The sequence below is a fragment of the Panulirus ornatus genome, chromosome 1 (assembly GCF_036320965.1).
Source record: "Panulirus ornatus isolate Po-2019 chromosome 1, ASM3632096v1, whole genome shotgun sequence".
Classification (NCBI taxonomy): Eukaryota; Metazoa; Arthropoda; class Malacostraca; order Decapoda; family Palinuridae; genus Panulirus; species Panulirus ornatus.
The window spans coordinates 41,464,633-41,490,286 of record NC_092224.1 but is presented as its reverse complement, the minus strand read 5'-3'; the positions used below and the strand labels follow the sequence as shown (position 1 = coordinate 41,490,286).

The 25,654-nt window shown below is 40.7% G+C and overlaps 1 protein-coding gene across 8 annotated transcripts in view; it reads right to left on the bottom strand.

Moving 5' to 3' along the window:
• Positions 1–25,654, bottom strand: part of LOC139748739 (ERI1 exoribonuclease 2-like) — a 362,528-nt gene that overhangs the window by 10,253 nt on the left and 326,621 nt on the right. For 5 of the 8 annotated variants that reach the window (XM_071662154.1, XM_071662172.1, XM_071662146.1 and 2 more), the window contains 2 exons: positions 11,530–11,630; positions 11,165–11,347 (listed from right to left, as the gene is read on the bottom strand). In XM_071662154.1, the coding sequence (XP_071518255.1) occupies positions 11,165–11,347; positions 11,530–11,630 (284 nt within the window). Of the gene's footprint in view, positions 1–10,878; positions 10,922–11,164; positions 11,348–11,529; positions 11,631–25,654 lie in introns of all 8 variants that reach the window. The other 3 variants (XR_011712822.1, XM_071662180.1, XM_071662188.1) reach the window with 1 other exon arrangement.

Sequence of the window (25,654 nt, the reverse complement as noted above, 5' to 3'; positions counted from 1 at the left end):
TTTCAGTTTCCTGCATTACTGAGATAATGCCAGGAACAGACAAAGAAAAAGCCTTATTTGCTCAAATCCATTCTCTAGCTGTCTTGTGTAATGCACTGAAACCACAACCCCTGATCCACAACCTTTCTCTGGTTTCTTCTGGCTTCTTCATATGCCCTGTTTCAGTCCAGTGACAGCACATCAACCCCTGTATACTACCTCACTCCTTTTCTCTTTGTTCCATGCACTTCTTTCACCCTCACACATGTTTAGGGCCCAAGCACTCAAAATGTGTTTCACTCTATCCTTCCATCTCCAGTTTGCTGTCCCCCTTCTCTTTGTCAATTCTTCTTTTGACACATAAATCCTCTTTGTCAACCTGTCCTCACTTATTCTTTCCATGTATCCAAATCATCTCAACACTACCTCTTCAGCTCTCTCAACCATACTTTCTTATTAATTTTCAACACCTTCACCCTCTTCCACACATTCTCACTTATAGTCTATGCCTTGTATTCATACTATATCGTTAGGACTGCTAGATCTTCAAACATACTTGATTTTGCCCTCCCAGATAGTAACCTCTTTTTCCACACATCCCTAAATGCTCCTAAAACCTTTGCCCACTCACCCACCCCATGATTCCATTTGCTTCCATGTCCATTCGCAGGAATCTAAAACTCTTCACTTCCTCCAGTTTTTCTCTGTTTGGACTTACACCCCTGTTAAAACTGATAACTTGCTTTTATTCACATTTACTGTCAACTTTCTCCTTTCACACACTCTCCCAAACTAAAGACACCAACTTCAGCAGTTTCTCACTCAAATCTGCTACAAGTACAGTGTCATCAGCATAAAATAACTGACCTGCTTCCCAGGTCCCCTTCATCTCTACAGACTGCATACCTACCCAACTCTTCCCAAGACCCTTGAACATATCTCCCTCATCACCTCATCTATAAACAAACAGCATACTGAAGTGGTTTCTCTGCTACAAACCCACCTTCACTTGGAACCACTTATCCTCCTCTCTACTTTCTCAGACACATGCCACACAGACTTGATAAAAACTGCTTCTAATAGCTTTCCTCCTGCACCTTATATTCATAAGATCTTCCTCAAAGCATCTATATGAACCCTATAATATGATTTCTCCAGATCCATAAATGCCACTTACAAATCTTTCTGTTTTTTTAAGTATTTGTCACAGAACACATGCTCTTTCAGTCCTGAAACCACATTGTTCCTCCCCAGTCTGATGTTCAGTGCATGCCACTCTTCTATATAACTTACTAGGTATGCTTAGCAAACTGATACTTTTGTAATTTGAACTCTTGCCTTTTTTCCCTTTGCCTTTATACAATAGCACTATACATGCATTCTGCCATTCCTCAAGTACCTTCCCATGATCCACACAGACACTGAAAATTCTAAGTAATCAATCAACAATACAGTTATCCCTTTCTTTAGAAATTTATTTGCAACACCATCCACTCTAGCCACCTTGCCACATTTCATCTTATAGAAGGCTTCTACCCTTTTTACTTTACCAGACCACTTGCCATGACTCTCGCTTCAAATACCTCACCAACCCAAACACTTTACATCTGCCACCCTATCATCAAACACAAGACCTTCACCCTCTCAAAGTATTCTCATCTCCCCTTCACCTTATCACTACCTGTTACCACATCCCCATTTGTCCCCTTCACCAGTCATCCTATGTGTTTTCTTGTTTTTCTCACACTCTGAGCCTCCTTCCAAAACAACATCTCATCCTCTCTAAGTTTATTGATTCTCAATTCAATTTTCAGTTGCCCTCTTTTTAAGCCCGTACACCTTCCTCCTGCTGCTTTCTCTTCTATATTTCTTAATTGCTCACATATTCTACATCTATTTAGGTGGTGGTTATCTATGGGAGTGGTTTGGACGGGAAAGGTCTTGTGCTTTTGCAAAGAGCTATATTATACAGGTACACCACCGAATTTCCGGCAATTGATGGTTCAATACCTCCTTTAGTCTGGACAAAATTCATTGAGGGGAACTTGAAATTACCATGGCCACCAGACTAGTTTACTGGGCGGCCACAGATGGTGTTGTGTGTAGGATGCACTTAATTACATTCTTTACACTGCACTTGTTGGTGGTGATACCGCAATTCTATGAGATTCTTAGCTTACTTTGCTTAAATTTAACCCTAGCTATGGCTTCTAAGACATATGAGAGTGTCAGTCATGGTGTCAAACATAACCACCTGTCCATATTGATCCAAGATAAAGTAGAACTTAAAAAATGGACTGTGGTGTTTTCGTACGCAAGCTGTGTGATATCTATATTATTGGTTCATCATCTGTATATGATATAAAGAAGCAAAGTGAGAAAATATTGAATTCTATGCAGACGGCGATTCCAAGAAGCAAATGACAATTAGAAAAACTATGAAAGGTGGTAAGAGTACTGAGCACGATTGAGTGATGACTGAATGGTTTATTCAATATACATTCAATATTTGTTTGATTTAAATTTCTAGCAGTCCACATGGGAGGAGTATAATTAGTAGGTTAGTGGTGTATTGATGAATTATTATTATGTGACCATGGTTGGTCCGGCAAAATGGTTAATCTGGTAAGTTTTGGAACCAATATTGCCGGAAAATCGGTGGTGTACCTGTATTTGCTTTTGACACGTTGATGACCAGGCAGGTGAGGGGTAGTTTAGGATGGACTGGATGAACTGTCAGTCAATGGACATATTTAACTCTTGGTTGAGAGACTGCAGCCATGTATCATAAGTTTGACAGCATAGCTTCAGAACTTAAGCTTCATGATTTGTAGCAGATCTATTTCTTGAAATACAAATGTGTTTAAAGCAAAATACCATTAACTAGGGCATTGTTGTAAAAGGTCCATCTGTGAGGGGTAGTTTAGGATGGACTAGATGAACTCTTAGTCAATGGACATATTCAACTCTTGGTTGAGAGACTGTGGCCATATATCATAAGTTTGACAGTGTAGCTTCAGAACTTAAGCTTCGTGATTTGGAGCAGATCTATTTCTTGAAATACAAAGGTTGTTAAAGCAAAACATCATTAACCAAGACAATGTTGTAAAAAGTCCAACTGTATAGGTAAGCAGATACATACACTTATTCTCTCCCTCCCTCCCTCTTTCACTACCCCTGCCCCAGGCAATTCTAGTCACAGATACTCATAACTAGATAAATATTCCCTTCAACTTCTGTCAAAATGGACTAACATTATTCCTGTATCAGGAATAGAATATGTAATGGATGCTGCCCTACTATGGCTATTGCATTCATATTTATACTGTTGCCTCTTCAAGCTGTTTCAATGTGTAGAGATGCCTCATTTTACTAGCAACTATATTTAGCATCAGAAAAAATCCTTCTGTCATTACCCACATAACACAGAGGGAGAAAATGCAGCCCTGCTTCCCTCTAGCATATTTCCTCTATGATTTCTGTAACTTGTTGTGCAGCCATGTGTACCCAGCCCTGCAATTTCATGATTGTCTCTAGGGCTTTAATGATAGTGATAATGATTTGATGGATGTTAAACATGATTTCAATCATAATAGGAAAGTGATCTTGATTGTGATGTAAAAGCAAGAAATGTGGAATGTTTTAGAACAAGTGATGGCAGGCATACATGTAGATGACTCATATCACTGTGCAGATATCACTGTGTAGTGACTTACAAAACTGTGTATAATACCATGGATAATGCATATATCTGAAAATTATGTGAATGAAACATAATAAGTGAAGTATCTGCAAATTATGTAAATACAGTTGCTCCCCGACTTATGATGGTTCTACTTACAATTTTTCAACTTTACGATGGTGCAATAGCAATACTTATTCTGTAAAAACTGTACTTCAAATTTTGAATTTTGATCTTTTCCCAGGCTTGCAATATGCTGTATATACTCTCTCATGATGCTGCACAGCAGCAGCAAGCCATAGCTTCTAGTCAGCCATGCAATCATGAGTGTAAACAACCATTACTCTACAGTGTATTGTGTTGCCAGAATTTTCTGGATTTTGTGTTTTGTGTTTTTGCATACCATCATGTTTACAAAATGCCCATCTGTCTCTCCTGCCTCTGGTGAGAAAAGATAGCCAATTACTCTTGATATGAAATTAAAGATAACTGCCAAGCATGAAGTTATACCGAAGGCACCAAGAAAGTTCACAGCAAAGAAACACTATTATGAAATTTGTTATAGATGATTTTGTTTGACTGTCGGCTAATTTAAGTGTCCTGGGAATATTCAAAGTAGGCTAGGCTAAGCTATGATGCTCTGTAGGTTAGATGTACTCTTTTGAATGTAGTTTAGACACAATATTTTCAACTTATGACGGGTTTATTGGAACGAAACCCCATTTTAAGTCTAGGAGCATCTGTAAGCCATACATAGAATCCGTATGGTGTACAGTGAATGCACAAACTTTGAATGTCTGTATAGCATCAAATAAGTTACTTAATTATTTTTCTCACCTTTTCTTGGTATTTTGTATTTACTAATAAGACTAGAATATTTTTTGAAAGTGTTTGATAAACCCTCCCTGGGGTATCACTAAATTTTGGAGGCTTTTTGTTTAATGATTAGATTCTGTGCCAGAAAGTATCCGTGATATATACTTATATATACTTAAGGGTCTTAAACATACAAGGAGAAAACTTTTTCAACTATTTTTTTTAATCATTCCTGGTAATTGCCTTCCTGTTTAGAAATGCTTTTAATACGTACCATCCTTGTATTGAATAAAAAAAATAGTTGAATAATGATAATGCCTTCTGACTACTCAGCTATTATGATTCATTTGCATTTCCCAGGAGAAACTATTATGTAAAGCCTCTCACTTATATCTATAATTAAGTTCCTCTCACATTGACAGGGGTTAGACATTAGCAGTAGGTGGCACCTTGTAATATGTGGAAGCCATTCACTGTACAGGGAACTACTACCAATCTGGGTATCAGAAAGGTGAGTGAGGGCAATACAGTGAGCCAGTGCTGTGCCATTTGCCACTTACCACCCTCAGCCTCAAGTCCAGGTTGCTGTGTGTTGCTTTCTTTGCTTCACGTACAATGGATGGTGTCCAGTCCACAGATTCTCCAACACATCATTTAATAACACAGAACTCACAAAGCTCTTACAATTTTCCTTCCCAGTTGGTCCTTCCGTAATTTTGCAGAAATATAAAAGTACAATTTCAGTCAAGTTCTCCAGATCTGAATCAGTACTCCTTAAGTTAGGCTGGTTGGTTCCCAGGGCCCCATTAACTAACATCCAGTTATTGTAACCTTCTTCACTATTCCAGATACATCCCCCATATCTGGCTCTTCTCTCATTTCTGCAACATTCAGTCTCAAATCTAACCTTCTCTGTAGTACACCATCTCTCTACTCCCTTCCCTGAACTTCTTTGTACAATCTACTGTCCAAGGCTGCTTACCCTCTATTATCAGATGTTTTATTTATTATTTATTATACTTGATCTCCATTTCCCACATAAGCGGGGTAGTGCCAGGAAACAGACAAAGAATGGCCCATCCACTCACATACACATGTATATACATAAATGCCCATACATGCACACATACATACTTATACATGCACATACGCTGACATATACGTATATACACATGCACATATTCATACTTGTTTGCCTTCATTCCTAGCACTATCTGGCCCAACAGGAAACAGCACCGCCATCCCCTTCTTCAGCGAGGCAGCGCCAGGAAAACAGACAAAAATGTCACATTCATTCACACTCAGTCTCTTGCTGTCATGTGTAATGCACTGAAACCACAGCTCCCTATCCACATCCAGGCCCCACAGACATTTCACATGTCCTGATTCAGTCCCATGACAGCACAGTGACCCCAATATACCACATCATTCCAACTCACTCTATTCCTTGCATGCCTCTCATCCTCCTATACATTCAGGCCCCGATTGCTCAATATCTTTTTTTACTCCATCCTTCCACCTCCAATTTGGTCTCCTGCTTCTCCCTGTTCCCTCCATCTCTGACAAATTGATCCTTTGTCAATCTTTCCCCACTCGTTCTCTCCATATGTCCAAACCATTTCAACACACCCTCTTCTCCTCTCTCAACCACACTCTTTTTATTTCCAAACATCTCTCTTACCCTTTTATTGCTTACTCAATCAAACCACCTCACACCACATATTGTCCTTAAACATTTCATCTTCAATACATCCACCCTTCTCTGTGCAACCCTGTCCATAGCCTATGCTTCACAACCATATGATACTGTTGGAACTACTGTTCCTTCAAACATACCCATTTTACTCACCGAGACAGTGTTCTCTCCTTCCACACATTCTTCACTGCTCCCAAAATCTTTGCCCCCTCCCCCACCTTATGACTCACTTCCACTTCCATAGCTCCATTTGCTGCCAAGTCCACTCCCAGATATCTAAAACACTTCACTTCCTCCAATCTTTCTCCATTCAAGCATACATCCCACTTAACTTGTCCCTCAACCCTAGTGAACCTATTAGCCTTGCTCTTATTCACATTTGCTCTCAACTTTCTCCTTTCACACACTTTTCCAAACTCAGTCACCAACTTCTGCAGTTTCTCACTCGAATCAGCCACTGGGAACCAATCACTCTCCTCTCTTCCTCCTCATACACATGCCTTACTTTCTTGGTAAAAACTTTTCACTGCTTCTAGCAGCTTACATCCCACACCATATACCCTCAAGACCTTCCACAAAGTATGCCTTTCAACCCTATCATATGCCTTCTCCAGATCCATAAATGCTACATACAAATCCATATGTTTTTCTAAGTACTTCTCACCCACATTCTTCAAAGCAAACACCTGATCCACACATCTTCTATCACTTCAGAAACCACACTGCTCCTCCCCAATCTGATGCTCTGTACATGCCTTCACCCTCTCAATCAATACCCTCTCCTACAACTTCCCAGGAATACTCAACAAACTTATGCCTCTGTAGTTATAACACTCACTTTTATCCCCTTAGCCTTTGTACAATGGCACTGCCAATCCTCAGGCACTTCACCATTATCCATACATACATTGAATATCCTTACCAACCAATCAACAACACAGTCACCCCCTTTCTTTAATGAATTCTACTACAATACCATCCAAATCTGCTGCCTCTCCAAATTTCATCTTCTGCAAAGCTTTCACCACCTCTCTTTTAACCTAACCATTCTCCCTGACCCTCTCACTTCACACATCACCCCGACCAAAACACCCTACATCTCCTAATCTATCATCAAACACATTCAATAGACCTAAAAAATACTCACTTCATCAATACCTGTTGTTACTTCCCCCCTTGCCCCCTTAATTATAATCACTACCATTGTTTCTGTTTCCATGTGGTGTTTGCACTTACTGTAATATCAAAACTCCCATGACTCATCAAACTGTGATGCCATTTGGTTCAAAATCTCTCTACACTCTATAACTTTCTTTATAAGTTTTGAATAATCTCTCCTCCAATTCCTCCAACTAAATACAGCTCTTTAACTCTTTGACCTCCTGCCACAAAACACTGCTCTTTTCATATCCATGCACTGAAAACCTCTCTGTTCAAAATTTCCATGTACACTTCAGGGATTGTTTAATCTCTACCTGGAATGATTCGATGGAGCCATGGTCTTTTCCTCTCCACTCCCTCTTTAATGATCTGAAACAGATAACTGAACTGCCAACAAGAGTTTCCAATCATCATGACTGCTATTCCAACATACTCAACCCCTTTTTAACCTCTGAAACATCTCAAGATAAATGTATTATCTCTGCCTTGTTAGGGTCCTCAGACCACATTCATATTTCTGTCTCTCAAATTAGGCATGCCTTCCCTCAAAATGCCAACTTTGGCACTTTGGGAGAGCTCAGTGGTCATCCTTGCATGAATTCCTTACTGACTTTCCTTTGGACGGGTATTGCTTCATTGGTCGAGATGTCTTATGTTATGCTAATTTTTTTTTAATTTTAGCCTATTTTTTCTTTTATATACTTAGTTGCTGTCTCCCATGTTAGCGAGGTACCGCAATGAAACAGACAAAAAAATGGCCCAACCCACCCACATACACATGTATATACATAGACGTCCACACACACACACACACACACATATACATACCTATACATTTCAACGTATACATACATATACATACACAGACATAAACATATACACATATGTACACATTCATGCTGCCTTCATCTATTCCTATTGCCACCCCACCACACATATACATACCTATACATTTCAACGTATACATACATATACATACACAGACATAAACATATACACACATGTACACATTCATTCATGCTGCCTTCATCTATTCCTATCGCCACCCCACCACACATGAAACCCCCCCCCACCCCCCGTGCGAGATAGCACTAGGAAAACTCAACGAGGCCACATTCGTTCACACTCAGTCTCTACCAAACGCCTCTCTCTTCTCTTTCACTAATAATCTTCTTCATCCCACCACTCACTACCCTTTCTAATCTGCCCACCTCCCACACTTCTCATGCCACAAGCATCTTTTGCGCAAGCCATCACTGCTCCTTAAATACATCCCATTCTTCCCCCACTCCCCTTACCTCCTTTGTTCTCACCTTTTTCCATTCTGTACTCAGTCTCTCCTGGTACTTCCTCACACAAGTCTCCTTCCCAAGCTCACTTACTCTCACCACTCTCTTCACCCCAACATCCTCTCTTCTTTTCTGAAAACCTCTACAAATCTTCACCTTTGCCTCTACAAGATAATGATCAGACATCCCTCCAGTTGCACCTCTCAGCACATTAACATCCAAAAGTCTCTCTTTTGTGCACCTATCAATTAACATGTTATCCAATAACACTCTCTGGCCAGCTCTCCTACTTACATACGTATACTTATGCATATCTCTCTTTTTAAACCAGGTGTTCCCAATCACCAGTCCTTTTTCAGCACATAAATCTACAAGCTCTTCACCATTTCCATTTACAACACTGAACACCCCATGTACACCATTTATTCCCTCAACTGCCACATTACTCACCTTTGCATTCAAATCACCCATCACTATAACCCGGTCTCGTGCATCAAAACTACTAACACGCTCACTCAGCTGCTCCCAAAACACTTGCCTCTCATGATCTTTCTTCTCATGCCCAGGTGCATATGCACCAATAATCACCCATCTCTCTCCATATCAATCTAGAGTTTACTTTCTTACACTCTATCACATACTCCCACCACTCCTGTTTCAGGAGTAGTGCTACTCCTTCCCTTGCTCTTGTCCTCTCACTAACCCCTGACTTTACTCCCAAGACATTCCTAAATCACTCTTCCCCCTTTACCGTTGAGCTTTGTTTCACTCAGAGCCAAAACATCCAGGTTCCTTTCCTCAAACATACTACCTATCTCTCCTTTGAAAAGGTATAAATGTTAAAACTTAAAGGTAAAAAATATGATATAAAAATAAAAAATTTAAGGACAGGACTGAAATATTCACTGTTTATCTTTCAGTTGATTATGCTTTTTCAAAGAGTATCTTGAGGTGATGCAACCAGTCTGTAAGGCATTGGACATCACGCAAGGGGAGGACAAAGCCTGCATGGGGGCACTTCTGCCAGGATGAGGATTTCTTTGGGGCTCTCTTCGAGTGCAGGGTGAAGAGTAAAGAAAATGTGACCAGGTTGGTGGAAACGTGCCTCAGTGACAGGCTTGTGAAATCCTTCATCATCAACAAGTACTCATTGCCAAGCCCTGAGTTGAAGAAGTTGTTCATAAGTTTTATATACCTATCACTTCCAGTGCTGCCATAGAGCAGCTCTTCTCTTTGGGAAAGATGTCCTCAAGCCAAAAAGATCAGGGCTCAGAGACAGCCATTTTGAAATACTGGTTTTCTTAAAGAGAAAATGAAGTATTCTTGTAATTACTTGTATTATATACTATTAATTACTATTTAAATAGTATTACTTGTACTGGTGTTTTCAATTGCTTGTGTGTTTCATTTCAAGTAAATACTTTTCACTTATGATAAATGAAAGGACCTAGGACCATGGGCTGAGTTGGTCCTAGTTCCTTTCTTCAGGAAGGACCATGACCTGGACCATCGATCCATTCTGAGTCAAGGACTGGAACCGGGACCAGTGGTCCTTTTTGAGAACTGGGTACTTACCTTTGGCTACGAGTCAAAGAGTGATTCATTAATCACAGGCCCAAAAGGGAAATTGATAGTAACTGGGCAAAATGTAAAAGCTTGGGTGTCATAATAAATGGGAAACTAAAATTAGAAAGCATTTTGAGAGGATAGCACTATCAAGTGATGACTGGTATGATTCTGAGAACTTTCTTACAAGAGATAAAAGCCTATTAATGAATATGTTTTATGTATGAATAATAGTCATAACTGAAAGCTGCTTTGGTGTATAATTACCTATGAAACAGTTAGAAACAAATGTATTATGGAGAGTTCATAAGCATTTCAAAAGCAAAACTGAATGGATGGAAGATATGGAGTACCTTGAAAGGCTGAAAGAACTGCAATTATATAGCCTAGAAAGAAGAAAAAAATATATGATAATCTACACAGGGTAACAAGATGAAAATGGAAAATGTGTTAAACATTTAAGCCTCTCAACAGTGAAGATATAGAGTTATAGAGTTATTAAGTCTTTGAGAATATCATGGAACATACTGAAAATAAATCGGACAAAAATATTTAACAGTTCAGCTACGAAGCCAGAACCATTAAACAATGGACAGCCAGGAGAAATAAACATGAATGGAACTACTACAGAAAAATTAAAAGAAAACTTGACATTTTGGCTAAATCTCATCATGGGTAGGTACACTCACTTTCTCTCTCTCTGCTGTTTGGCTGGTTTCCTGTGTCCAGTGGCTTGTGGAAGAAACAGGTACTTGTCAATTATTAACCATCCAAACCACTGAAGAAATTGGCTTCTCACTGAATTCAAAGCTGTTCTTTGAAACATAAGACATGAGATGAAAATTTTCATAAAGTTTGAGATTTTATGAAAAGGACAGAAAAAGGAATGTAGTGGTAAGAAAACTTCTTAACTGATTGAAAAAATATATATAAGATATATGGCTGCTATAAGTTAGGTTGCTACATAAATCTGACCTTAGTTGTCTTAGCTGCCAAGGATTTGGTGATGTTTATGATACAGCCGTCATGGACCATGCGGGAGATAAGAACTGCTGTATTACGTGTGTCACATATGCCTGAGTGCTCTCGCCCTTCAAATGATATACCTAAATCTTGCAAAGCTCCAGCCAAGCCCTTTGGACGTCTTTGGTAGAATTTCTGGATAAGAGGAAAGCAGACACAGAATGAAATTTATACACATAAACAACGGTTAAAGACGTCACGATAAAGAGTACTGTGATCAGTACACTGCAAATTGTTTCCTCTCTATGATTTGTAATGATTACTGCTGTATAATAATATTTGATTTTATCATAAGTACAGTTCTTGAGTATGCACACCTTGTACAGGAGTCTTATGTCTGCCCATTGATTAAAGAATTCAGGTTTCTTCAATTGTTTTCGCAGACATTCGTGGTGAAGACAGACCCCAAGATCCCAGTCTGTAAGAAAACATATTTAGTATATATGAAGTTTGATCGAGTAAGTAATGTAAGGGTAAGAGAGATGTGTGGTAATAAAAAGAGTGTGGTTGAGAGAGCAGAAGAGGGTGTTTTGAAATGGTTTGATCACATGGACAGAATGAGTGAGGAAAGATTAACCAAGAGGATATATGCGTCAGAGGTGGAGGGAACGAGGAGAAGTGGGAGACCAAATTGGAGGTGGAAAAATGGAGTGAAAAAATTTTGAGTGATCGGGGCCTGAACATGCAGGAGGGTGAAAGGCGTGCAAGGAAGAGAGTGAATTGGAACGATGTGGCATACCGGGGTCGACGTGCTGTCAATGGATTGAACCAGGGCATGTGAAGCGTCTGGGGTAAACCATGGAAAGTTCTGTGGGGCCTGGATGTGGAAAGGGAGCTGTGGTTTCAGTGCATTATTACATGACAGCTAGAGACTGAGTGTGAACGAATGGGGCCTTTGTTGTCTTTTCCTAGCACTACCCCGCACACACGAGGGGGGAGGGTGTTGTTATTCCATGTGTGGTGGGGTGGCGATGGAAATGAATAAAGGCAGACAGTATGAATTATGGACATAGGGTATATATGTATATGTCTGTGTGGGTATATATATGTATACATTGAGATGTATAGGTATGTATATTTGCGGGTGTGGACGTGTATGTATATATACATGTGTATGTGGGTGGGTTGGGCCATTCTTTCGTCTGTTTCCTTGTGCTACCTCACTAATGCGGGAGACAGCGACAAAGCAAAATAATAATAATAATAATAATAAAAAATGAAGGTAACACTCCCACTTTAAATTAACTTCATAATTATACAATCTCAGGACCTGAGGTGGGGATGAATTGTTTTTACCTCTGTATTACCTGCATGTCTTAAGAAGGTGACTAAAGGGGGCGAGAACATGGGGGGCTGGAAACCTTCCCTTCTTGTAATTTCATCTCTAAAAGAGGAAAGAGAAGAAAGAGCCAAGCAGGGAGTGCTAATCCTCCTTGAAGGCTCAAAATGGAGTGTCTTTTGTGTGGATATAACCAAGATAAGAGAGGAGAGAAAAGCAGTATGTTTGAGGAAAGAAACTTAGATGTTCTGCCAATAGTGACACAAGGCTCAAAGGTAAAGGGGAAGAATGATTTGAAAATGTTTTAGGAGTAAAGTCAGGGCTTGGTTAGAGGACAAAAGCTAAGGAAGGAGTAGCACTTCTAGAGCAGGGGTTGTAGGTGTATGACAGAATGTAAGGAAGTAAATTCTAGATTGATGTGGGTAAAACTGAAAGTGGATGGCAAGAGGTGGGTGATTATCAGTGCTTATGCACCTGGCCATGAGAGGCAAGTGTTCTGGGAGCAGCTGAGTGAGTGTCACCAGTTTTGATGTACAAGACTGGGTATTAGTGATGTGAAGTTATGGGGAGATATGGGAGAAAAAATTCTACCTCTGTAAGCCAGTCGTAGAAGGTGACTAAAGGGGGCAGAAGTGAGAGGATGGAAACTTTCCCCTTCTTCTATTTCAATATCTAAAAGAGGAAACAGAAGAAGGAGCCAGGCTGGGTATGCTCATCCTCCACGAAGGCTCAGATTACGGTGTCTGACTGTGTGTGGATGAAACCAAGACGAAAAGAGAGGAGAGATAGATAGTATGTTTGAGGAAAGAAACCTGGATGTTCTGCCTCTGAGTGAAATGAAGCATAAGGGTAAAGGGGAAGACTGGTTTGGAAATACCTTAGGAGTAAAGAGAGGAGATGGTGAGAGGACAAGAGCTAAGGAAATAGTAGCACTACTCCTGAAGCAGTGAGAATGTGTGTGATAGTGTAAGGAAGTGAATTCTAGATTGATGTGGGTAAAACTAAAGTGGATTGGTAAGGGATGGGTGATTATTGGTGCTTATGAACCTGGCCATGAGAAGAATGATCATGAGAGGCAAGTGTTTTGGGTGATTTAAATGCGAAGGTATGTAATGTGGCAGTTGAGGATATAACTGGTTCGCATGGGGTTTTCGGTGTTATGAATGGAAATTATGAAGAGCTTGAGGAGTTGTATGATGAAAAATGACTGGTGATTGGGAATACTTGGTTTAAAAAGAGAGAGATACACAAGTATAAGTATGTGAGTTGGAGAGATAGTCAACTGGCATTATTTCATTACATATTAATTGACAGGCGAATAAAAGAGACTTTTGGATATAACTGTGCTGAAAGGGGCAGCCGGTGGGATGTCCGATCATTATCTTGTGGAGCAAGGGTGAAATTTGTAGAGCTTTTCAAAAAAGAGAAATAATTTGGGTAGAAGCAAGTGGTGAGAATAAGTGAGTTTGGAAAGGAAACTTGTATGAAGAAATACCAGCAAAGACTGAGTGTACAATGGCAAAAGGTGAGAGGAAATGAAGTGAGGGTAGTGGATGAGGAATGGGAGGTTAAATGGGAAGCAGTGATGGCATGACGTGCAAAAGATGCATGTGGCATGCGAAAGGTGGAAGGTGGGCAGATTACAAAGGGTAGTGACTGGTTGGATGAAGAAGTAAAGAGGGTGGAAAATGACCAGATTAGAAAGTGTAATGAGTGGTAGGATGATGAAGTAAAGATGCTAGTGAAAGAGAAAAGATAGGTGTTTGGGCAGTACGTACAGGGTGGGAATGCAAAAGATTGGGAGATGTATAAGAGAAAGCAGCAGGGGGTCAAAAAGATGGTGCATGGGTTGAAAAAGAGGGCAAATGAAACTATATGAGGAAGACAGGCATCAGAAGGCCTGATAGTCCCATGACTGGGTTTTTTTAGTAAAATGAAGAAAGTTTAAGTGGACAAGAAAATGTAATTCCACTGAGCAGTCTTTTAACCTATCACCGACTCACTGCTGCTGCACATTAGCCTTCTAATGTCCCAGTTAGCGCTGTTGTTTATGCAGTTTGTTTCTAGCGTTTTTCTCAGAGTATACCTGAGTTTATAAAATACATGTCTAAACAACTTTTGAAGGTATTTATAGTCTTAGCATTCACTACATCTGATGGTAACTTATTCCAGTGCCTAACACACCTACAGAAAAAGAAGCTTTTCCTGCATCTGTACTACATTTTTTAGCTTTGAGTTTTATTCCACTTGTCCTGGTAACCGTATTTTCTTGTATTTCTAAAAGATGTTCATGGTTTACTTTTTCGAACTTGTACAGAATTTTAAACACTTGGATTAAGTCACTGTGAAGCCTACATTTCTAAGGGAGAAGAGATCCAGTCTTTTTAGCCTCTCTTTGTATGCCAGATTTCTAAGGATGCAATCAATTTTGTCATGCATCTTTATACTTGCTCTAATTTTTCCTTGTCTTTTTTATAGTTTGCAGACCAAAATTGGACTGTATATTCAAGGTGTGGTCTTACTAGTGAATTATAAAGTGTTAGAATTGTTTCTGGTGTCATGCAATCTATGTTCCTGGCTATGAAACCTATTATTTGGTTGCCCATTGTACTTCCTGCTTGACACCGTTCAGTGTACTTCAGTTGTTGCTAATGACAACTCGACAACTCCAAGGTCCAATTCTTCATTTTCTTTGGTTAGAGAGTTTCCGAACAGTTTGTAGTTTTAACATATATTTTTGTCTCTAAAGTGCATAACTTTACACTTGTCTACATTAGACCTCAGTTTAACATATGTCTGACCACTCTGCTAGTAAGCTAAGATCTCGTTGAATCATTTAGCAGTCCCACCTGTTTACAGCTCTACCTCTTAGTTTAGTATCATCAGCAAATTTGGAGATCTTAGATATGAGACTTGAGTTCTAGGTCATTAATGCTTAATATAAAAAGAATTGGGCCCAGGACTGACCCCTGTGGCACACCACTCATTATGTCAAGCCAGTTTAAGTCTTCACCATTTAATACTACATGCTGCTTTCTTCCAGAAAGCCAGTCTCTGATCCATGTACAGAGTTCTTCACTGATTCTGTGTGCTTTGAGTATATGTAAAAGCCTCTTATGAGATACTTTATCGAAAACCTTTTGGAAATCTAAATATACTACATCAGATGGTACATTTTCATTCCAGTTCTGATAAGTCACATTAAAAAATTCCAGTAAATTTGTCAGGCAGGATCTTCTATTCCAGAAACCATGTTGGTTGTTTAACATAAATATATGATCTAGAAACATGAGAATTATATCTTGTCTGGGAGTGGATCTGGCAGCGGATGGAACCATGGAAGCGGAAGTGGATCATAGGGTGGGGGAGGGGGCGAAAATCCTGGGAGCCTTGAAGAATGTGTGGAAGTCGAGAACATTATCTCGGAAAGCAAAAATGGGTATGTTTGAAGGAATAGTGGTTCCAACAATGTTGTATGGTTGCGAGGCGTGGGCTATGGATAGAGTGGTGCGCAGGAGGATGGATGTGCTGGAAATGAGATGTTTGAGGACAATGTGTGGTGTGAGGTGGTTTGATCGAGTGAGTAACGTAAGGGTAAGAGAGATGTGTGGAAATAAAAAGAGCATGGTTGAGAGAGCAGAAAAGGGTGTTTTGAAGTGGTTTGGGCACATGGAGAGGATGAGTGAGGAAAGATTGACCAAGAGGATATATGTGTCGGAGGTGGAGGGAACAAGGAGAAGAGGGAGACCAAATTGGAGGTGGAAAGATGGAGTGAAAAAGATTTTGTGTGATCGGGGCCTGAACATGCAGGAGGGTGAAAGGAGGGCAAGGAATAGAGTGAATTGGAGCGATGTGGTATACCGGGATTATGGATTCGTAAGTAGCATTTATGGATCTGGAGAAGGCATATGATAGGGTTGAAAGAAGTGCTTTGTGGAAGGTCTTAAGAGTATATGGTGTGGGAGGTAAGTTGCCAGAGGCAGTTAAGAATTTTACCAAGGATGTAAGGCATGTATACAAGCAGGAAGAGAGGAAAGTGATTGGTTCCCAGTGAATATCGGTCTGCGGCAGGGGTGTGATTGTTAAATTCATTTATGGATGGGATGGTCAGGGAGGTAACTGCAAGAGTTTTGGAGAGAGGGGTGAGTATACAGTCAGCTATGAATGAGAGGGCTTGGGAAGTGAGTCAGTTGTTGTTCGCCAATGATACAGCTCTGGCGGCAGATTCGGGTGAGAATCTGCAGAGGTTAGTGACTGAGTTTGGAAACGTGTGTGAAAGGAGAGTTGAGAGTAAATGTGAATAAGAGCAAAGTTAGTAGGTTCAGAAAGCTTAAGGGACAAGTTAACTGGGGTGTACATTTAAATGGAGAAAAATTGGAGGAAGTGAAGTATTTTAGATATCTGGAAGTGGACTTAGCAGAAAATGGAACCACACAAGTGGAAGTGAGTCACAGGGTGGGGGACAGAAGGTTCTGGGAGTGATGAAGAATGTGTGGAAGGAGAAAAGTTATCTCGGAGAGGAAAAATGGGTATGTTTGAAGGTTTAGTAGTTCTAACAATGTTATATCGTTGTGAGGGATAAGCTATAGACAGGGTTATACAGAGGAAGGTGGATGTTTTGGAAATGAAATGTATGAGGACAATACGTGCTGTGAGGTGGTTTCATCGAGTAAGTAATGAAAATGTAAGAGAGATGTGTGGAAATCAAGGGTGTGGTAGAGAGAGCAGAAGAGGGTGTGTTGAAATGGTTTGGACATATGGAAAGAATGAGTGAGGAAAGATTAAAAAAGAGGATATATGTGTCAGAGGTGAAGGGAACAAGGAGAAGTGGGAGACCAAACTGGAGGTGGAAAGATGGAGTGAAAAAGATTTTGAGCGATCGGGGCCTGAACATACAGGAAAGTGAGAGGCACGCAAGGAATAGAGTGAATTGGAATGATGTGGTATACCGGGGTTGACATGCTGTCAATGGACTGAACCAGGGCATGCGAAGCGTCTGGGGTAAACCATGGAAAGGTCTGTGGGGCCTGGATGTGGATAGGGAGCTATGGTTTTGGTGCATTACACATGACAGCTAGAGACTGAATGTGAATGAATGTGGCATTTTTTGTCTCTTCATGGCACTACCTTGCTGATGCACAGGGTAGCGATGCTATTTTCCTGGGTGGCAGGGTAACAAAAGAAATGGATGAAAGCAAGCAAGTATGAATATGTACATGTGTAAATAAGTATATGTCAGTGTATGTATATGTGCATGTGTGTGGATGTAACCAAGATGAGAAAAAAGGAGAGATAGGTAGTATGTTTGAGGAAAGGAACCTGGATGTTTTGGCTCTGAGTAAAACGAAGCTCGAGGGTAATGGGTAAGAGGGGTTTGGGAATGTCTTGGAAGTAAAGTCAAGGATTGCTGAGAGGACAAGAGTAAAGGAAGGAGTTGCACTATTCCTGAAGCAGTTGTGGAAGTATGTGATAGAGTGTAAGAAATTAAACTCTAGATTGATACTGGTAGAAATGAAAGTGGATGGAGAGAGATGGGTGATTTAGGTGCCTATGCACCTGGTCATGAGAAGAAAGATCATGAGAGGCAAGTATTTTGGGAGCAGCTGAGTGAGTGTGTTAGCAGCTTTGATGCACAAGACCGGGTTATAGTGATGGATGAATTGAGTGCAAAGGTGAGTAATATGGCAGTTGAGGGTATAATTGGTGTACATCGGGTGTTCAGTGTTGTAAATAGAAATGGTGAAGAGCTTGTAGATTTTTGTGCTGAAACAGGACTGTTGATTGCCTGGTATAAAAAGAGAGATATACATAAGTATACGTAGGAGAGATGGCCACAGAGCGTTACTGGATTATTTGTTAATTGATAGGCATGTGAAAGAGAGACTTTTGGATGTTAATGTGCTGAGAGGGGCACCAGGAGGGATGTCTGGTAATTATCTTTGTGGAGGGGAAGGTGAACGTATTTACAGATTTGAAAGAAAAAAAAAAAAAAAAAAAAAAAAAAGAAAGAATGTTAGGGTGAAGAGAGTGGTAAGAGTAAGTGAGCTTTAAAAGGAGACATGTGTGAGGAAGTACCAGGAGAGATTGAGTGCAGAATGGAAAAAGGTGAGTGCAAATGACGTAGGGGAGTGAGGGAGGAATGGGATGTATTTAGGGAAGCAGTGATGGCTTGTGCAAAAGATGCTTGTGGCATGAGAAAGATGGGAGGTGGGCAGATTAGAATGGGTAGTGAGTGATGGGATGAAGAAGAAAGAGTGTTAGTGAAAGAGAAGAGAGAGGCGTTTGGACGATTTTTGCAGGGAAGTAGTGCAAATCTCTGGGAGATGAATAAACGAAAGCTTCAGGAGGTCAAGAGAAAGGTGCAAGAGGTGAAAAACAGGGCAAATGAGAGTTGGGGTGAGAGATTATCATTAAATTTTAGGGAGAATAAAAAGACGTTTTGGAAAAAGGTAAGTAAAGTGCGTAAGAAAAGTGAACAAATGGGACCATTGGTGAAGGGGGTTAATGAGGAGGTAGTATCAAGTAGTGGTGAAGTGAGAAGGAGATGGAGTAAGTATTTTCAAGGTTTGTTGAATTTGTTTGATGATGAGAGTGGCAGATATAGGGTGTTTTGGTGAAGGTGGTGTGCGAAGTGAGAGGGTCAAGGAGAATGATTTAGTACACAGACAAGAGGTAGTGAAAGCTTTACGGAAGACGAAAGCCGGCAAGGTGGCACATTTGGATGGTATTGCATTGGAATTTATTAAAAAGAGAGTGACTGTGTTGGTGATTGGTTGGTAGGGATGTCCATTGTATGTATGGTTCATGGTGAAGTGCCTGAGGATTAGCTGATTACATGCATAGTGCCACTATACAAAAGCAAAGATGATAAAGGTGAGTGTTCAAATTCCAGAGGTATAGGTTTGTTGAATATCCCTGGGAGATTATATGGAAGGGTATTGATTGAGAGGGTAAAGGCATGTACAGAGCATCAGATTGGGGAAGAGCAGTGTGGTTTTAGAAGTGGTAGAGGATGTGTGGATCAGGTGTTTCCTTTGAAGAATGTATACAAGAAAAACAGACAGATTTGTATGTAGCATTTATGGATCTGGAGAAGGCATATGATACGGTTGATAAAGATGTGTGGTAATAAAAAGGGTATGGTAGACAGAGCAGAAGAGTGTTTACTGAAATGGTTTGGTCACATGGAGAGAATGGGTTAGGAAAGATTGACAGAGAAGATATATTTGTCAGAGGTAGAGGGAACGAGGAGAAGCGGGAGACCAAATTGGAGGAGGAAAGATGGAGTGAAAAACATTTTGAGCGATCGGAGCCTGAACATACAGGAGGGAGAAAGACGTGCAAGGAATAGAATGAATTGGAACGATTTGGTATACCAGGGTGGACGTGCTATCAATGGGTTGAACCAGGGCATGTGAAGCATCTAGTGTAAACCATGGAAAGTTTTGTGGGTCCTGGATGTGGAAAGGGAGCTGTGGTTTCGGTGCATTACACATGATAGTTAGAGGCTGAGTGTGAACGAATGTGGCATTTTTTGTCTTTTCCTGGCCCTATCTTCCTGGAGGGGTGGGTGGGATGCTATTTCATGTGTGGCGGGAGTATGTGATATGGGTAAAACTGAAAGTGGATGGAGAGAGATGGGTGATTATTGGTGCATATGCACCTGGGCATGAGAAGAAAGATCATGAGAGGCAAGTGTTTCGGGAGCAGCTGAGTGAGTGTGTTAGTAGTTTTGATGCATGAGACCGGGTTATAGTGATGGGTGAATTTTAATGCAAAGGTAAGTAATATAGCAGTTGAGGGAATAATTGGTGTACATGGGGTGTTCAGTGTTGTAAATGGAAATGGTGAAGAGCTTGTGGATTTATGTGCTGAAAAAGGACTGGTGATTGGGAATACATAGTTTAAAAAAGAGATATACATAGGGATACATATGTAACTAGGAGAGATGGCCAGAGAGCGTTATTGGATTACGTGTTAATTGATAAGTACGCGAAAGAAAGACTTTTGGATGTTAATGTGCTGAGAGGTGCAACTGGAGGGATGTCAGATCACTATCTTGTGGAGGCGAAGGTGAAGATTTGTAGAGGTTTTCAGAAAAGAAGAGAGAATGTTGGGGTGAAGAGAGTGGTGAGAGTAAGTGAGCTTGGGTAGGAGACTTGTGTGAGGAGGTACCAGGAGAGACTGAGTACAGAATGGAAAAAGTTGAGAACAAAGGACGTAAGGGGAGTAGGGGAGGAATGGGACGTATTTAGGGAAGCAGTGAAGGCTTGTGCAAAAGATACTTGTGGCATGAGAAGCATGGGAGGTGGGCAGATTAAAAAGGGTAGTGAGTGGTGAGATGAAGAAGTAAGATTATTAGTGAAAGAGAAGGGAGAGGCATCTGGACAATCTTACGCAGGGAAATAATGCAAATGAGTGGGAGATGTATAAAAGAAAGAGGTAGGAGGTCAAGAGAAAGGTGCAAGAGGTGAAAAAGAGGGCAAATGAGAGTTGGAGTGAGAGAGTATATTAAATTTTAGGGAGAATAAAAAGATGTTTTGGAAGGAGGTAAATGAAGTGCATATTTGAAAAGCAAATGGATTTCTATGTAGCATTTATCGATCTGAAGAAAGCATATAATAGAGTTGATAGAGATGCTGTGTGGAAGGTATTACGAATATATGGTGTGGGAGGTAAGTTGTTAGAAGCAGTGAAAAGTTTTTATCAAGGATGTAAGACATGTGTACATATAGGAAGAGAGGAAAGTGATTGCTTCTCAATGAATGTTGGTTTGTGGCAAGGGTGCATCATGTCTCCATGGTTGTTTAATTTGTTTATGGATGGGGTTGTTAGGGAGGTGAGTGAAAGAGTTTTAGAAAGAGGGGCAAGTATGCAGTCTGTTGTGGATGAGACAGCTTAGGAAGTGAGTCAGTTGTTGTTCGCTGATGATACAGCGCTGATGGCTGACTCAGGTGAGAAACTGCAGAAGCTGGTGTCTGAATATGGTAGTGTGTGAAAGAAGAAAGCTGAGAGTAAATATGAATAAGAGCAAGTTTATTAGGTACAGTAGGGTTGAGGGACAAGTCAACTGGGAGGTAAGTTTGAATGGAGAAAGACTGGAGGAAGTGAAGTGTTTTAGATATCTAGGAGTGGATTAGGTAGTGGATGGAACCATGGAAGTGGAAGTGAGTCACAGTGTAGGGGAGGGGGCAAAGGCTCTGTGTGGAATGTGTGGAAGGCAAGAACGTTATATCGGAGAGCAAAAATGGGTATGTTTGAAGTAAATGGTTCCAAAAATGTTATACAGTTGGGAGGTGTGGGCTATAGATAGGGTTGTGCAGAGGAAGGTGGATGTGTTGGACACTGAATGTTTAAGTACACTACGTGGTATGAGGTGGTTTGATCGAGTAAGTAATGAAAGGGTAAAAGAGATGCGTGGGAATAAAAATGTGTGGTTGAGAGAGCAGAAGAGGGTGTATTGAAATGGTTTGGTCACATGGAGGGAATGAATGAGGAAATATTGGCAGGCTGGCGACGGGAATGGATAAAGGCAGCAAGGGTGAATATGTACATGTGTATATGTATGTATGGTTGTGTATGTACATGTATGTATACATTGAAATGTAAAGGTATGTATATGTGTGTGTGTGTGTGGGTGTTTATATATACGCATGTGTATGTGTTGTCCCTTTTTTTCGTCTGTTTCCTTGCGCTACCTCACTAATGTGGGAGACAGTGACTAAGCATAATAGATTATTTTATTTCATTTTTCATTATACTTTGTCACTGTCTCCCGCGTTAGTGAGGTAGTGCAAGAAAACAGATGAAAGAATAGCCCAACCCACCCATATACACATGTATATACATACACGACCACACATGCACATATACATACCTATACATTTCAACATATACATACACAGACATATACATAGATACACATGTACATAGTTTATACTTGCTGCCATTATTCATTCCCGTCGCCACCCCGCCACCGATAAAATGACAATCTCCTCCCCCCACATGCATGCAAGGTAGCGCTGGGAAAAGACAACAAAGGCCACATTCGTTCACACTCAGTCAATAGCTTTCATGTATAATGCTCTGAAACCACAGCTCTCTTTCCACATCCAGGCACCACAGAACTTTCCATGGTTTACCCCAGACGCTTCACATGCCCTGGTTCAATCCAATGACAGCATGTCGACCAGGTATACCACACTGTTCCAATTCACTCCATTCCTTGCATGCCCTTCACCCTCCTGCATATTCAGGCCCTGATTGCTCAAAGTCTTTTTCACTCCATCTTTCCACCTCCAATTTAGTCCCCCACTTCTCCTCATGCACTCCACCTCTGACAGATATATCCTCTTGGTCAATCTTTCCTCACTCATTCTCTCCATGTGACCAAACCATTTCAAAACATCCTTTTCTGCTCTCTCAACCACACTCTTTATATTACCACACATCTCTCTTACCCTTTCATTACTTACTCGATCAAATCATCTCACACCACATACTGTCCTCAAACATCTCATTTCCAGCACATCCACTCTCCTCCGTACAACTCTATCTATAGCCCATGCCTCGCAACCATATAACATTGTTGGAACCACTATTCCTTCAAACATACCCATTTTTGCTTTCTGAGATAATGTTCTCACCTTCCACACATTTTTCAATGATTCCAGAACTTTTGCCCTCTCCCCCACCCTGTGACTTAACTTCAGCTTCCATGGTTCCATCCACTGCTAAATCCAATCCCAGATATCTAAAACACTTCACTTCCTCCAGTTTTTCTCCATTCAAACTTACCTCCCAATTGACTTATCCCTCAACCCTACTGCACCTAATAACCTTGCTCTTATTCACATTTACTCTCAGCTTTCTTCTTTCACACACTTTACCAAACTCAGTCACCAGCTTCTGCAGTTTCTCACCCAAATCAGCCACTAGTGCTGTATTATCAGCGAACAACAACTGACTCACTTCCCAAGCTCTCTCATCCACAACAGACTGCACACTTGCCCATCTCTCCAAAAGTGTTGCATTCAACTCCCTTACAACCCCATCCATAACAAATTAAACAACCATGGAGACATCACATACCCCTGCCGCAAACCGTCATTCACTGAGAACCAATCACTTTCCTCTCTTCCCACTCGCACACTTGCCTTACATCCTCGATAAAGACTTTCACTGCTTCTAACAGCTTACCTCCCACACCATATATTCTTAATACCTTCCATAAAGCATCTCTATCAAAACTATCATATGCCTTCTCCAGATCCAAAAAATGTTACATACAAATCCATTTGCTTTTCTAAGTATTTCTCACATACATTCTTCAAAGCAAACACCTGATCCACACATCCTCTACCACTTCTGAAACCACACTGCTCTTCCCCAATCTGATGATCTGTACATGCCTTCATAGTCTCAATCAGTACTCTCCCAGATAATTTCCCAGGAATACTCAACAAACTTATACCTCTGTAATTTGAGGACTCACCTTTATCCCCTTTGCCTTTGTACAATGGCACTATGCATACATTCCACCAATCCTCAGGCACCTCAACATGAGTCATACATACATTGAATACCCTTACCAACCAGTCAAGAACACAGTCACCCCCTTTTTTAATCAATTTCACTGCAATACCATCCACATCCGCTGTGTTGCCGGCTTGCATCTTCCGCAAAGCTTTTACTACCTCTTCTCTGTTTACCAAATCATTCTCCCTCACCCTCTCACTTCGCACACCACCTCGTCCAAAACACCTTCTATCTGCCACGCTATCACTTTCAACAAACCTTCAAAATACTCACTCATCTTCTCACATCACCAGTACTTGTTATCATCTCCCCATTTGCCCCCTTCACCGATGTTCCCATTTGTTCTTTTGTCTTACACTCTTTATTTACCTCCTTCCAAAACAACTTTTTATTCTCCCTAAAATCTAATGGTACTCTCTCACCCCAACTCTCATTTGCCCTCTTTTTCACCTCTTGCACCTTTCTCTTGACCTCCTGCCTCATTCTTTTATACATCTCCCAGTCATTCACACTTATTTCCCTGCAAAACTCATCCAAAAGCCTCTCTTCTCTTTCACTAATAATTTTACTTCTCATCCCACCACTCACTACCCTTTCTAATCTGCCCACATCCCATGCTTCTCATGCCACAAGCATCTTTTGCTCAAGCCATCACTGCTTCCTAAAATACATCTCATTCTTCCCCCACTCCCCTTACATCCTTTGCTCACACCTTTTTCTATTCTGCACTCTGTCTCTCCTAGTACTTCCTCACACAAGTCTCCTTCCCAAGCTTACTTATTCTCACCACTCTCTTCACCCCAACATTCTCTCTTCTTTTCTGAAAACCTCTACAAATCTTCACCTTCACCTCCACAAGATAATGATAAGGCATCGCTCCAGTTGCATCTTTAAGCACATTAACATCCAAAACTCTCTCTTTCGCATGCCTATCAATTAACACGTAATCCAATAATGCTCTCTAGCCATCTCTCCTACTTACATATGTATATTTATGTATATCTCTCTTTTTAAACCAGTTATTCCCAATCACTAGTCCTTTTTCAGCACACAAATCTACAAGCTCTTCACCATTTCCATTTACAAATCTGAACACCTCATGTACACCAATTATTCCCTCAACTGCCACAGTACTAACCCTTTCCAATCAAATCACCCATCACTATAACCCTGTCTTGGGCATCAAAACTACTAACACACTCACTCAGCAGCTCCGAAAACACTTGCCTCTCACAATCTTCCTTCTCATGCCCAAGTGCATATGCACCAATAATCACCCATCTCTCTCCATTCACTTTCAGTTTTACCCATATCAATCGAGAATTAACTTTCTTACACTCTAACACATACTCCCACCACTCCTGTTTCAGTAGTAGTGCTACTCCTTCTGTTGCTCTTGTCATCTCACTAACCCTTGACTTTACTCCCAAGACATTTCCAAACCACTCTTCCCCTTTACCCTTGAGCGTCATTTCACTCTGAGCCAAAAATCCAGGTTCCTTTCCTCAAACATACCACCTATCTCTCATTTTTTCTAATCTTCTTTACATCCAAACACATTTAGACACCCCAATCTGAGCCTTGAAGGAGGATGAGCACTACTCGCGTGACTCCTTCTGTTTTTC